Source organism: Engystomops pustulosus, chromosome 1 (genome assembly GCF_040894005.1).
Source record: "Engystomops pustulosus chromosome 1, aEngPut4.maternal, whole genome shotgun sequence".
NCBI classification, from domain to species: Eukaryota; Metazoa; Chordata; class Amphibia; order Anura; family Leptodactylidae; genus Engystomops; species Engystomops pustulosus.
Genome location: NC_092411.1, coordinates 76,963,510 through 76,977,451, shown reverse-complemented (window position 1 = coordinate 76,977,451; position 13,942 = coordinate 76,963,510). Strand labels below are relative to the sequence as shown.

At 39.5% G+C, this 13,942-nt stretch overlaps 1 protein-coding gene across 1 annotated transcript in view; it reads left to right on the top strand.

The window, feature by feature from the left end:
- The window catches only part of GALNT9 (polypeptide N-acetylgalactosaminyltransferase 9), a 173,494-nt gene that overhangs the window by 63,359 nt on the left and 96,193 nt on the right, over window positions 1–13,942 (top strand). Inside the window, exon 5 of the mRNA XM_072144435.1 lies at window positions 4,401–4,598. Within this exon, the coding sequence (XP_072000536.1) occupies window positions 4,401–4,598 (198 nt within the window). The remainder of the gene's footprint in view (window positions 1–4,400; window positions 4,599–13,942) is intronic.

The window sequence follows — 13,942 nt, the reverse complement described above, 5'->3', positions numbered from 1 at the left end:
TGTTACAAACATATGTAGAACTGAGCTATTGAAAGATAGGGAAATAACAAAAGAAAACAGTACAAATATAAATGAAACAATGGAAAAGAATCAGATAGATGTACCCATTATAACTCAGTACACACAGGACCATAAAATCTTCAGAAATATCATAACTCGCCATTGGAATATTCTGTCCCAGGACAAAATAATAGGCCAATACCTATCAAAGAGGCCAAAATTTATCTTCAAAAAAGCCAAAAACATTGGAGGCCTGGTAGCCCCGACTGTTAAGGCTGAAAAAAATTCCGTGACATCTACGGAAAAAAACTTCTTACAAAAGAATGGCTTCTTTCCGTGCAAACAGTGTATGGCATGTAGGTCGACCAAGAGTAACAATAATAATAAAAAAACTATTAGAACATTTGGCCCCAGTGACTGCATGGACAAATATAAAATTAAAAGTCAGTTGACGTGTCGGACAAAGGGAGTTATATATTGCATTATATGCCCCTGTAATAAACTATATATTGGTCGAACAAAAAGAATGCTGAAAGACCGTATCAATGAACATAGAAGGAATATTGAGAAACAAGTTGAGGAACACCCGTTATCAGACCATTACAAAAAGTTCCATCAGGGACAATTTGATAGAACACAATTTTTCGCTATAGAAAAAGTCCAGCGAAACTGGAGGGGCGGAGACTACATCTCCCAAATGTCACGCTCAGAGAGTAAATGGATCTTTCTGCTTAACACACTAGCTCCAGCGGGACTCAATAGGGAGATAGAGCTATTTGCATTTGAGTAACAAGGAGATAAAATTCTGTACATCGGAATAATGACAATGCGCCTCAAATATGGATAAATATACCTAAATATACTTTTACCATAGTCCCCGTCCCTAAACATACTTTTTACATATATTTTACATTGTTAAAAAATTATTTTAATAAAAAAAAAAAAAAAAAAAAAAAAAATTATTTAAAATTATTTAACTTTATGCAATTTATTTTTAATAGTTTATTTTTATTAGTATATTTAATTAAACTTAATAAAGTTAAAATTTTTTAGCTGATATATTAAAATAAGGTCAAATAATTACGCTACCTGATCCACTAATCTGATTCGGCAGTAGTATAAAAGAGACTGCTCACACAGTGATGGACAGCCCTGACGAAGGAGACAGTAGTGGTCTCAGAAACGCGTTGGCGGATTTTTTTGTCCTTCCGGACTTACCGTAATCTAGGTGACGTCACCGTACGGAACTCACCGGAACTGTGCTTGGAGTGTGTAGCCGCCGGCCGGGGCTCCACTCCTGACGCAGTCAACATTGTTCAGTTTTATACTTTACACCTCAAATACCAAAGGGGTGTGACACAGCTACTGGACTTGCGATACTACAAGTGCCTACAGACAGTTTCTTCCCGGACCATCTAATCCGATAAGGAGCGACAGCAACCACATGTAAGGTACCAACAATCATTACCTACGTACACCATTACACTGCACCGCTCATTTGTGATACTGTTATCGCTATTGCTTTAGGTGCCTAGGTGATGTTTTCTTTGTACGACGATAATGTGTAATGGTTAGGCACCTAGGTCGCGACATCGTATGCACATTGTATATCATCTTAAACACGGTTGGCGCAGGTACTAAAAAAAATTTTTGCTTTTAGAATTCAATACTTATTGCTGATCTGTATGGTTATGGTTAAGCAGACGATTGTTTCATTAAACTGTATATGCTATGGCTCTATTTTCTATTTTAATTATACAGTATTTACTAGGGTAAATGCCAATCCTATGGGGTTTTTAAAGTTTTTTCTTTTTCTATGAATAAAAGGGATGCTTCATACATTACATTTAACCCCCATCCATATGATAGGGACTAAGGAGGAAATTATTCAGGATTTGTAAGCCAGTATTATGGCATACAAGCTCTATTACAAACAATGCCTTGGAGAGGCACAAAGAGGGCAAGGCCCTCACACATGCCTTCACACATGCTATAGCAAGAAACTCTCTAAACAGACACATTGGGGCACATTTATTTACCTGGTCCCTCAGAGTTCCCAAAAGTGCATTGTCCGACAACAATGCACTGTGCCACAATTCACTAAGATTGTGCCCCTAATATCCTGCATCGGTCGCTTCCCAGCTCATGACCGCTGGAGTTCACCTTCTTCTTCCCGATGTATGTAAGTACATTGGTTGTGACACAATTTTAATCTTAAATCCTGTGCTCTTTCTGAATCAGTTGGATTGTCCAGTTAAATCCCTGTTCCAACGTCGCAAATCCCGAAAATGTTGGGAAGTCCGACAGAAATGCGATCCGCAGAATAATCCCCATTATGATCCATCTAGTTCTGTGAACTGACAATGTAGTTAAAGTATCTGGGAACAAGGTTTATATACACTTTAATTTACCTTCTGAACATTGTACTAGTATCTGACACATAAAAATAGAGATGAGACAGATCAGAGATGAGATCCATGAGATGCCTATTGCACACAATGACATTCAGCTCGCCTTCATCTCTGCTATTCCACAACAGACTAGATCTGCTGTGCCTTCCTCCCCATTAAAGAACTTATTTGTCTTTAGCTTGTAGTTTTCCTCGCTTGGTGTCTGTATCAGTGTGAGCTCCATCCTGGACAGGGACAGGGATAGAGTGCAGGGAGCTGAGAAACAGAAACTCAGCACCACAGCCGTCACACAGAAATCCAATATGGTGTCCCGATCCTAAGTCAGAAGTTACAGGGTCGTGTTTAGTGGCAACAGAAATTGTGTTCACCAGGGACAGGTTGGAATTATATCTGTGAAATTCTGTAATTTTGTTAATAACAGTGAACTAGAGAATGTTTTATTTTGTTATCCTGAGTACATTTAAAAAACTTGTCTTCGTGGGAATACCGCTTTAATAAACAAATACTTAAAGTAAAAAAAAAAAAAACAACAAAACTGCGAAGTGATAGTTTGTAAAAACTTTAAATGCAGATTATGGTGTTTCACAAAGTTAGAATTCAAGGTGTGAAAACTAATTGAGAGGAGCATTGGGTAGCTGGTAGAGTCCCTGATGGTCTCCACATATGTCTGTCCATCTGTTTGCCTTGAGGTGAAGCATAACTGTTTTATCTTTATTAAGAACAAAGTTATTTTGAGATGTTTGACCTTTCTTGTGATAGAGACTAAACAGAAAGCGGTTCACAGTTTCATCAGACTCTATCCATGAACATTAAGTATTTAATGAATTATATTTATAACAGATAACAATGCATTCACTCATTTTACACTTTAAAAATTAGTCAAATTTTTACAAATTACGAACACGTTGGGTTTAGCCATCCATGAACTGACCACTTGCATAGTTTACATTTTTTATATATAAATAAAACAAACATCCTTTGGGACAATTTCTAATTTAAGTTCCACATAACAATGACAATAAGACAGGCTGAAGCACTATCTACCTCTAATTCTCTCTATGGAACATGAAGTTGCCTGTTGCCTGAATGAGCAGGCTGAGAACGAGATAATTACTTACTTTGGATGTCCTAGAAGTGACAGCTTATTACACCCATTAGAGCATGGCTTAATGTTCCGTCAGTCACATTTTGCAGAGCCAGAAATATTTCCTTGAAATATTAATAAGTACTATGAAGAGGAAACATAGACATAATATAAATAATAACAAGGGGTAGGAAAGATTGTAAAGCAAAGCTCAGCTCGGTTAACCTCTAGGACACTTAAAAGTAATTCTCTTATTTGCCAAAAAACTATTAGGAAGAGATTATTTTTATTCTAATATAAAGCGAATAACAAAAGTAAAATAGATTCACCTCATCCCATTTACTGAACTGCTCTATCTGAATGCATCTGACTGAAAGTGGTTCATCAAATGTCCTTATTGCTGCCTACTAATGGAGATTTTTATTGCAAATCCATACCCATTGAGAAGGGACAATGAATCCCTGCATTACAGAGATTTGTCAGTAATGTACACATGCTCTGCTTGCAAAAAATCCCAAGGAGAAGCAAGGAGACCTTTCTTTATCTTGTGTCTGTTGTCTACTATAGATAAATAAATATATACTACATGTCCATTCTGAATTAGTAAGTTTTATTCTAATTCGGTAAAGCTGATCCTAGATCTTACAGCATTTTTTGTGGAACCGAATTGTTTAGCTTTCTTGCACTGACTGCCATTCAAGTTGTCGCTATACATTTGACTCTTTTGGTTATCGAAGGCAATATAAAATGTATTAGGTTTTATTTGAAAAAAATGTGATGCATATGAATGTAGATGCAGTGTAGCACACAATATAACAATATCCACAGTCATTAAAATTTTCTTCAATGGCATATGTATTATTTTATGTGCAAAATGTATATGAACATCTTCTTCTAATATGCAGGGCTGAACCTGTTATCACAAGGATCAAAGAGGATCGAAGACGAATCATTTTACCAGCAATTGATAATATCAAATACAACACATTTGAGGTGCAGCAATATGCCAATGCTGCTCATGGATATAACTGGGGCTTGTGGTGCATGTATATTACTCCTCCTCAGGACTGGCTAGAAAAAGGGGATGAATCTGCTCCAATCAGGTGAGCTCTTTTTTTTCTCTAACAATAATTACTGTTACTGTAATGAACCTGTCCAGCAACAGCGCTACCACAACCAGACTTGGCGCTAGCTGTCAGACTGGGCAAGTGGTGTCAAACTAAACCTGCAACGTCCCTGCGGGCTAAAACCACCCTGACAAGGGCAAACCCACCCTCAGGAACCTAAATAACGGACCATGAGTGAAACTGCAGGGTGACACAGAAAAACTAACTTTGTCTGGAAGCCGCTGGATGTGGAAAACATAGCTAAACCAGTGTTCACACTAAAAGCAACAAAACCAAAAACAAACAAGTCAGAGGCAGGGGAGGCAGGGTAAGGCTACATTCACACTGCCGTATGGAGGACGTATATACGGCCGACGTATATATATGGCCGATATACGTCCTCCATAGTCGGCAATGGGCGCTCGGCGCCCTACGGGAGTGGTACGGTGCCGCACACGTGCGGCACCGTACCGCTCCGTACCTGGAAAAAGATAGGACCTGTCCTATCTTTTACCGTAATACGGCGCCGTGCGCCATTACTTCCTATGGAGAGGGGCGGGGGTGAGCTGCGCTCACCTCCTCCTCCTCTCCCCGTGCACTGCCGTTGCCCTCTACGGTACGGTACGGGCGGGCAACGGCAGTGTGAATGTAGTCTTACACAGGGAGATACACTAAAGTGCAAACAGAAGATACAGACAGACAAGAAGAGTCAGACAGAACCGGGTCAAAACCAAGATAGCAGCAAAGCTACAGAATTTTATAGAAAAAGAATGGTCGGTAACTCGTAGATGAAGTCAGATACACAGAATAACAAACAAAGCAATAGCACCAGATAGCAAAGAGAAGACTGAAATAATCAGCATGCTCTGAAGGAACTTGGCAGAATATAAAGAGAGTGATGGACATTTTCCCCAATACTGACTGGTTCAGTCGGCCATCATTCAAGCCACACAAAATGAGCTCAAATTCCCACCCAGCCAGCTCAGATTTCTGACAGCTACTAGTAAAAAATCAAACAAAACATTTTCTATTGGTCACGTATTTGATGCGAACAATACCGTGCATACAGCACAATTATTGTATAAAATTTCAAATAAGTTGAAATGATGCTTTTATTCTCCAGAGAAGGTCCCACACTGTAGGAGTAATCTAAGTACTGTATATAATGGGGGGATTTTCATAGAGGGAGGATAGGACAGTTAGCCCTAAGCTGTTGTCCACCGTCAGCCCTGCCTGCTTGCCTATGCATATCCTAAGGGATACAGTACAGCCCTCAAGGTGGTCCCTCCCTACATCAAAGTGAGGACACAAAACTAGGTCACAATAGAAATAGCATATAAGACACAAAATCACTGATACAAAAGGTATAATCACAAATCATGAGCTGAAATCAAATAAACAGAAGTTCTGCTATAGTGAAAAATAGTATAGACAATAGAGCTGGTGTAAATTATTTTCAATCGGCAAGGGACAAAGCACAAAATATTTATGTTTTAGCCAGGAACCTGGCTCCAGGTGAAAGGGGCAGGGCTCTGACAGTCACTGAGATAACCTCTGCTGGTCCAGAATCAAACTAGACATGGTAGACTCAATAAAGTAGACTCTCATAGGCATGTAAAGATCTTCTCTGGTATTTGCACTAAAAGATAGTCAATAGATCATTTAGGTCCTGCAATATACCTCCATAAAAATTATGTGATCTTTTTGCACACCTCAAAGATACTGAACCAGATTGAGAGCATGGAGACCAAGTCAAGACCTTGTCATAACAAATTTCCTGACCTTCATAATAAGTGAAGCAGGGCTCTTTTTCCTGTCATTAGGAACTGCTGCCATGATATGCATCTTTTGCTTAATTATCTAGTTATGATGCTCACATGCCGTTTGTAGATGCAACAGTTATAGCATTAGCATGGGCTCTCTAATTGTTAAGTGGCTATGTACACCCACATACTGCAATGTACCCTTTTCTAAAACCTGTATTATAGCCAGTAGTTACATTTTCAGCAATTTGTACATAGTAGCTTATCAATGCAATTGGTCCAGAAGTGCTAGCCTTTAACTCTACATGTATGAAAGTTTAAGAAGGTACACTGAAAGTATAGTAAAATGACTCACAGTAGAAGCACTTTAACTTGTTTATGTTATCTATCGGCAAAGGATGTATCATACACTGACTCTTAATATGAGCACAGAGAAATAAATGTCAGAGTTACAGTCTTGATTTGCCCTCATAGGAAGCATTATATTGATTCACTATACAGTTGGTACCTAAACAATGCACATTATACTGATTCATTACAAACGGACAAGACATTTCATTCTAATTCTCTGTACAAAACCAAAGGCCAAGCATTGTTCGCAGACACCACAGGCTGTCTGAGCATTTTGGGAATTAGTACTTAACAAGGAAAAGATCTAGAAATGCAAGAAAAGAATAAGGATTTCATTGCCCATTAAATACAAAAGGCAGAAAGGGTAAAGAATACAAAAATATAGTGTAAATCTTACAGTAGTTCAATTAAGCCGCTAAAATTCTAAAATACTTGTTGCAGTTGTACTTATTGTAGTTGTCTGCTAGTTTACTCAAAATAGAAAATATAGTTAAATGAGTTAAATGAATTTGAAAAATGTACCTCAGCCACATATGTACTCAGCCAATCAGTTGACTCATCTCAACTGGTGGTTGGTTTTATAAGTGTAATGAGAGTGTGGTGGAATCGGTGGAGGTGAGTATGACTTTGAATATGTTATAGACATTATTTTGTGATGCAGATCATCTGTAAGAAGAAAGGTGGGGGTAAACATGGGAAGATTTTCTCTCTTGACTGGATTTTTGTGTTCTACATATTCCAAACATTTAGAGATGGACAAATTTGTTGAAATTTGGTTTGACCCGATTCTCCGAACTTTTAGTAAAAATTTTATTCGACCCGAATAATGCTGATCACATTAAAAAAAAAATGGTATTTACTGGCTGCAGAGAGCCTGTAGGGTTTTGTAGAATGTTGTGCCATGCTCAAATATGCATAGGGAGTGTGGTTTGGTCTTCAAACAATGCTGTGTTTTAGTATGAAACGCACATGTCAGCCACACTTAGAATCGCTTCACTCTTAAATTCCATGGGCACAGAGGCCCACTTAACCAAATAAGTGAAGCGGGAAGGCAGCCTGATAAGGTAGCCTGACATCTGTGCCAGCTCGAAAAGACTGATCTGAGGGCCAAGATCCGACTATAACATCAAAGAGTGAACTCTTTTTACACTGATATCAGATGATTCCATAGATTGCGACAGAACCTGTTCTGTTAAATGCAGATACATGTAGAAAGCCCCCAAAAGAGTGGAGAGGGTGTCGGCAGTAATTTTGCATTGACGTCACTGATCATTTTGCCCTTCATTTCATCCGTCAGCATTTGCTTTCAATTGGTCAATAATTCATCATCAGTATTGCTAAAGCCAATAAAAAACTGGAGAGTATCCAAAACAGAGATGACCAGTAAATGGGATATTTGCCTGTCCTCTGTGTTCTGTATCCACTCCTGCTGTTGGCTATCAATCCTGAGGCTTTTCATTCCTTATGACATATGAAATGAAGGGGAAAACAAAACATAGTGGCAATGTCATAGAGTGGTGGAGGGTGAAAACAGCATTATGAAAATCAGAGGGTGTTCCAGGGAGACAGTGTTCAGTTGGCAGCAGAGTGAGTAGGCCACAGAGTGGCACACTGACAAATTACGGAGATGGCGGAAAAGCATTGTAGGCCACAGAGTGGCCCAATTATAGAGTGTGGAGGTAGCAGCAACCTGGTAGGCCACAGAGTGGCACAATGACAAAGTGTGGAGATGGCAGCAGTGACATGAGGTCAGAGAGTGGCATTAAATAAACAAATAAATAAAATTAAATAAAATAAACAAATAAACAAATTCTTTATTTGGCAGCAACATGGTAGGCCACAGTGTGGCAAAATGACAAAGTTTGAAATGAATTTGAAGTTTGAAATGAATTTGAAGTTTGAATTGAATTTGAAGTTCGAAAATAATTTGAAGTTTGAAATGAATTTGAACATTAGAAGCCAAATGCATAATACATTACAATTTTCCAGAAAATATTATGTCTTTGCCAAAAAAGAACTGCAAAGGTGGCACCAGCAGCAGCAGCAGTATAAGGTCAGAGAGTGACACAATGATATATTCTTTAGCTGGCAGCAACATGGGAGGCCAAAGAGTGGCACAATGACAGAATGTGGAGGTGGCAGCAACATGGTAGGTCACAGAGTGGCAGAATGACAGAGTGTGAAGGTGGCAGCATCAGAAGCAGCAGCAGGAGGTTAGAGAGTGGCACAATGACAAATTATTTAGCTGGCAGCAACATGGTAGGCCACAGTGTTGCACAATGACAGAGTGTGGAGGTGGGTGACAATTCCAGTCTCTGGTAAAGATGGTGGGAGGCAGATGGAGCAACTGACAGCAGATGTGTGGCATCAGGCTGTGGCAGAATCAGAATAGTGGCTGAGGCAGGCAGTTAGAATCCAGACTCATTTCTCAACGTTTGGGGGAGGCTGATCTAATCTGATGCACAAGACATTGGTGTGTTGAAATCCCGGCCGATCCAAGCCTGATTCATCTTGACAAAGGTCAGTCTCTCCACATTACGGGTGGACAAGCATCCCCCAATACAGATCCTCCAAAACGGATACCCTATGATTGGAGCAGAAATAACTACAGAAACTATGTGGATTTTACACAGATTTCTTCCTATTCACTTCAGCAACAAAAAAAAATGCAATTTTGGGTATACAGATCCCCCACAACGGACACCCCGGGATTGGAGCAGAAATCACTACAGAACCTATGTGGATTTTAAGCAGATTTCTTCCTATTCACTTCAGAAACAAAAAAGAACTGCTATTTGGGGTATACAGATCCCCCAAAATGGACACCCTGGAAATGGAGCAAAAATCACTCCAGCAACTACGTGGATTTGACACGTATTACATCCTATTCACTTCAGCAACAAAAGAAGAACTGCTATTTGGGATATACAGATCCCCCAAAATAGACACCCTTGGATAGGAGCAGAAATTGCTACAGCACAGTATAGTGCAAACAGTTAGATGCTGGAGACAGCACATTTCTTCTTCCCAGAGTTCTCTGCCCCATGTACCACGTTGTGCTCTCACCCATTTTGGTGATAATGGAGGAAAATAAAACTTTGTTCCCATAAATCACCATAAACTTCTGATTTGTGACTAATTGAATTCTCCCTGAAATTCGGACCGAATTCCACTTCATTCAAATCAATTTGCCCATCTGTAATTACATTATTCATAAAACTGGCATATCTTTATGGTTAACATTTCTGTCCTCAGATGTTATTCACTATTTACAAGTCAATGTAAAAGGTTAAGGAATTGCATATTTCTTAAGATTTTCTGTTATTATGAATTAATTTTAATGCTTTAAATTTCTATCTGTACCAGGCTCTATGACTATCATTTATTTTCATAATAGTACATATTTTTTTTAGAAAATACACATTGGGGCACATTTACTTACCCGGCCCATTCGCGATCCAGCGGCGCGTTCTCTGCACAGGATTCGGGTCCGGCTGGGATTTAAGATGGTAGTTCCTCCGCCGTCCACCAGGTGGCGCTGCAGCGCCGAAAATAATCTTAACGCCCCGGAATGCACCATCCCATAGAAGGTGAAGGTGAGCGCTCCCCAAGCGACACATTTTCGGCATTTAAATGCGGCGGTTTTTCCGAATACGTCGGGTTTTCGTTCGGCCACGCCCCCCCGATTTCTGTCGCGCGCATGCCGGCCCCGATGCGCCACAATCCGATCGCGTGCGCCAAAAACCCGGGGCAATTCATGTACAAGCGGCGCAAATCGGAAATATTCGGGTAACACGTCGGGAAAACGCGAATCGGGCCCTTAGTAAATGACCCCCATTATGTTTAAATCTTTTTTTATTAGTTTTTGTACATTATAACACATTAGGCATGCAAGCCTATTGCAAAAAATGAACAGTCAGTCTTGCAATACCTAATATACAGAAAAGGTATTAATTCCATAGCATTCCGACTCTGCTGGATGTATTCATGGATGGGTAGGAAGGGAGGGGAGGGGGGGTATATAGTTTTTGGGTTAAGATAGGAGTTGAAGTAAGAATCAGCCCCTTTACATTGGTTATTCTAGTGGCTGGTTATGTGTTCGTGCAATTGTTAGGCGCCATTTATAAATTTGCAAGTTAGTCCTCTGGTTCATTTTAAGGGTTACGGTAGGCTGCAATGTTAGGAGGGAGGAGGGGGGTCAGGTGGGGGGGGCAGGAGATGGATATACCCCCCCCAATGCAAAGCCCAACTTTCTTGTGTGTTGTATTGAGTACAAGCTTAAAAGAACAAATTAACACTGATACAACAAATACAACAAATAGCTCCCACTTGCCACGGTGGGTTAAAACCTTCATACTCCTGTTTTGCCGATCGTGTCTTTCCTCGAAGTTATATACCTACTTAGATAATGACTACCTGTTGTAAACCCTATCGTTTGAAGCTGTATTTATAGGAAAAGTTCCTATGTCTGTTTGCCGTTAACTACGGCTGTTTTCAATATTTTCAATCTATAATTTTTCCAAGGTTCCCAAAGGGTCATGAATCGTTGGTGTGTCCTTGATTCCCAGCTAGCTAATTCTTCCATTTGCCATATACAGTCAATTCTTACTGCCCATTCTGTGATAGTGGGTGCTCCTTTCTGGAGCCATTTGGGGGGTATTGTGAGCTTTGCTGCCTGTACCAAGTGAGTGGGTAAGTTCTTTTTATGTGGATGCCAATGTTTGTTTGGGAGCCATAATAGTACAGATTCTGGCGACAAATGTATGCTTTTTCCCATTATCTTAGTGATGTGATTGTTTACTTCCTTCCAGAATGGTTGGATTATTGGGCAGTCCCATAAAATGTGGCCAAGTGTACCTTGTTCTTTTTCACATCTCCAATAAGCTTCTGATTTAGTTAAACCTTTCTGTTTTAACACTTGTGGGGTATTGTACCAGCGGCTTAACATTTTATAGGAATTCTCCTGTATTCTCACACATTTAGAGAACCCGTGTGATCTCTCGTGTATCTTTTTTATTTGTATATCAGAGAAAGTTTGTTTTAAGTCTTTTTCCCATTGCCCAATGTATGCAGGCTTTACATCTGTGTAGAGTATATACCTACTTAGATAATTGTGCCTTTTGGCATTGAGTTATGTTTCAACCATTTTTCAAACCAAGTGGGGTCTTTTAGTGCAGTTTTAGCCTCTTTCAGTTTTGTATGGTGATGTTTGATTTCTTTGTCTTGTAGGAAGGTTAATGATACGCCTTTGCTCCTAAACTCTTCTACCCAATCTTGTGTTGATTTCCCCAAGAAAGCCTTGAGTGTAGTGTTGCTAAATAGTTTCCACAGATCGGTGTTATAGTCTTTAGTGGGTTCTTGGAGGGTCGGAATAATGTTGCCTGGGAGCAGGGGGGATGGTGCATTGAATAATTTGTGGCTAGTGGCTTTAATTGTATTTCTAATCCCTTTCATTAAGGGGTTTATGTTAGTCGCTGTAGGAAGGGTGTTCCACATTTCAGCTTTTTGGGTGTTCGTTAGTGTGTTAGTCTCCAACCTAGTACCTATTGTTTTTAGTTTTGTATTGTATAGTTGGATCCATCTTTTTAGTTGTATAGCTCTGTAATAAGTCAGTGCATCTGGTAACCCTATCCCTCCATTATTTTTCTTGAGGATAAGGCATTCATGTTTTATTCTAGCTTCATTGCCTTTCCATAGAAAAGTGGAGAATAATGATTTGATTTTTAAAAAGAATGTTTTAGGAACGTATATTGGTACTGTTTGAAGTATGTATAGCACTTTTGCATTATAAATGTTTTGAGTAGATTTTTACGTCCTAGCCATGATACATATGGTATTGTTAGTGCGTCTAGTGACTGTTTAAGGTGGTGTATTAAGGAAATATAGTTCTCTTTATATAGTTGGGAGGTGTCTTTAGTTAGGTTTATTCCCAGATATTTAATTTTTGCCGTTTGCCATTGGAAAGGGGTATTTCTTTTTAATTTTTCTATCTGCTTGTAGGGCGTAGAAATGTTCATTGCCTCCGATTTTGTAAAATTTATTTTAAAATTTGATATTTGTCCAAACTGCTCAAATACTTCTACATCGTGTGGTAGGGATTTCTCTGGGTTTGTTAAGAGTAGGAGTAGGTCATCTGCAAATGCTGCATTTAAGTGAACCGTTTCTCCTACTTTGAGTCCTGTTATATTCGGATGTTGTCTCAGTGCCTGGAGCAATGTTTCCATTACTATTATAAATAGTGTAGGAGACAATGGACAGCCCTGTCTGGTCCCATTCCTTATAGGGAAGGGCTCAGACAGGACACCGTTAATTCTGATACGTGCTGAAGGTGCCTGATATAGCGTCATAATTGCCATTATGCATTGATGCGGAAATCCGAATTTGGTAAGCACTGCTACCATATATTCCCTATCAAATGCCTTCTCGGCATCTGTGCCAAGAAGGATCATGGGTATCTTTTTTTGTGTTGCGTAATGAATGGCACTAATGACCCTAGTAGAATTATGGTTACCCTCTCTATGAAACCCGTTTGCTCTTCATTAATGAGTTGGTAGATATTTGCCAACCCTTCTGGCTAGGAGCTTTGCCCATATCTTAATATCTACGTTCAGTAGTGAGATGGGTCTATAACTTCCGCATATTTCGGGGTCCTTCCCTGGCTTAGGGAGGATGGTAATGTTAGCTGTTAAGGCGTGAGGGGGCAGTTTCCCTCCTAGAAGAAGTTCATTGCACCATTCTACCATTTTAGGAATTACTTCATTAGCAAATTTTTTTATAGTATCCTATAGGTAGGCCATCCGGCCCTGGGCTTTTACCTAGTGGCATTGACATTATTATGTCTCTTATTTCTTTATCTGTGACAGGTTTTGTCAGTTCTGCTTGTGCATCGTGACCTAATTTAGGAAGGTCTAGTTTCTCTAGGAATTTTGTAACCCGTAGTTCCTTTTCCTTGGCGTTCCCTTGGTTGTTACTGTCTAAGTTGTATAGATTATGGTAAAAAGTTCTAAAAGCTTCTGCTATTTTGTCCGTCCTAGTTGTCTTATTGCCATGTTCAGTTCTGATTTTTTCTATAAAGGTTGCTTCCCTTTCCTTTTTTATTAGGTGGGACATTAGTTTATTCCCCTTATCCCCGTGTGCGTAAAATTTACATTTTGCATATTGATATTGCTTGGCCGATCTTATGTTTAATGTGTTTATTAAGTCGGTCCTTAATTCCTTCAGTTTTTG